Source organism: Aplysia californica, unplaced genomic scaffold (genome assembly GCF_000002075.1).
Source record: "Aplysia californica isolate F4 #8 unplaced genomic scaffold, AplCal3.0 scaffold00327, whole genome shotgun sequence".
In the NCBI taxonomy this organism is placed as follows: Eukaryota; Metazoa; Mollusca; class Gastropoda; order Aplysiida; family Aplysiidae; genus Aplysia; species Aplysia californica.
Genome location: NW_004797597.1, coordinates 50,254 through 51,915, shown reverse-complemented (window position 1 = coordinate 51,915; position 1,662 = coordinate 50,254). Strand labels below are relative to the sequence as shown.

The 1,662-nt window shown below is 39.2% G+C and overlaps 1 protein-coding gene across 1 annotated transcript in view; it reads left to right on the top strand.

Moving 5' to 3' along the window:
- The window catches only part of LOC101846296 (ras-related protein Rab-44), a gene marked incomplete in the record, with an annotated part of 12,128 nt that overhangs the window by 7,574 nt on the left and 2,892 nt on the right, over window positions 1-1,662 (top strand). Inside the window, 1 exon segment of the mRNA XM_005102485.3 lies at window positions 1,515-1,620. Within this exon segment, the coding sequence (XP_005102542.2) occupies window positions 1,515-1,620 (106 nt within the window).

Sequence of the window (1,662 nt, the reverse complement as noted above, 5' to 3'; positions counted from 1 at the left end):
GTTATACTCCTCACCATGCCAAATAAATCCTTTACACCCTGCTTCCACCCATCATTTTGATCATTTGCATAAGTCATGCCTAATCACAGGAGCGTAATTCCAATTGACTACTTTTTGCGACACATCCTAAGACACGACGTGTTGAGACAATAATAATAATAATAATAAGCAATAATAATTTACTATAAGCGTCTGGTCAGCTTTTCACTTACTGGCCTTATTTCTGCATTTAAATGTTCTTGTTTTCTTTAAGCACTCAATGTAGGTAATCAGTTTCTCTTGACTCTAGACTTTGTCCACCAAGTTCAAGAGGCTTTGGGAATTATTTTTAAAGAGTTTGAGAGTGTGAAGGGTAGGGCAGCGTTTTGCAAACTTGAAGGTTTTCTCTGTGCGATCAGCTCACTAAGTCGCTTACATTGTGTGGTCGACAGTGTTGACGGTTGAGAGGGGACAACGATGTTAAAACATCTTAATTCAAACAAAAAATAACACTTAATGAATGCGTATGCCCTTAAACTGAGATTTGTGAAATGCAGGAAAGCGCCTTTACTCCTGGACCTGCTCAGGCATTTCTCAGTTCTCGGGTATGGCAGTGAAGGATTAACGTCTGTTCCATCCCTGTAACGCTACCCCTTACTATAACACCAAAAAAAACAACCTTTACACTTTTTACACCCTGCTCCAGAATACTATCAGGTATGCTGGGGAAACGATAGATTCTAAAGTGCATAGAGCTTGCTATAAAGCGGGAATTTGCGCAATACAAATTACATACTATTTATTATCATGTTTTCAAAGGCGTGGAACTCCCGAATTTAAAGTCCTCCTTCGACAGAACTTATCCAATTAGATAGTAGAGTCTGACACTTGTAATTTTGGGGTCAGGCAAGGGTACAATAGTTCATTTGATTTTGCGAGGGTGCGTTAACCTGTACGAAATGTCAACATACCAACATCAATACCTGTACATGGTACACGCTCTCCGGGTTCATAGGACACACCCCAAAAAGTGGTCTTAACCAGCAGTACATTAACTGGGCACACAAGTTGGTACTGGCTATGTTGTCAATCGTTTTGTTTATCTTATTAATCAATTATAAATGTTTTACGTACGCTCCATCGATCGATGCACTTTAGATCATGAGGCGTGAAACAACATTCCAGAAGACAGATGGAGATAATATTCTTTTTTTTTTAAAGCACAAAAAAACCTAAACAACAAAAACAACTTCCCCTCACGAGAAAAAAACACCCTCACATCTTCTCACTGTAACAGTGAAGCCCTTCACTACCACCACAACACAAACACCGGTGTTGTGTGCCTGTTGTGCGTAATCAGTTGCTTTGGTTTTTTGTTTTTTGTTGTTGTTGTTGTTGTGTTTTGCTTTTATTTTGTTTTTGTTTTCGTTTTTTGTTTTCTTTTTTTTTTAGTTTTTGTTTGTTTGGTTTTGTTTGTTTGGCTTCTTTTGGCTTATTTATGCTGAAATTAATGTTTTACTTGCTGATCCCCACAGGCACCAGGACTTGAGCAAATACTCCACAGAGTACGTGGCCACTCTACTGGTGGGCTCCACGTCACACCTGGGGAACAGGACGGTCACACCGGAGAGGGCCTTCAAAGTAAACGTTATTTATTTATTTATCTTTCATTTGAAAGGGGGG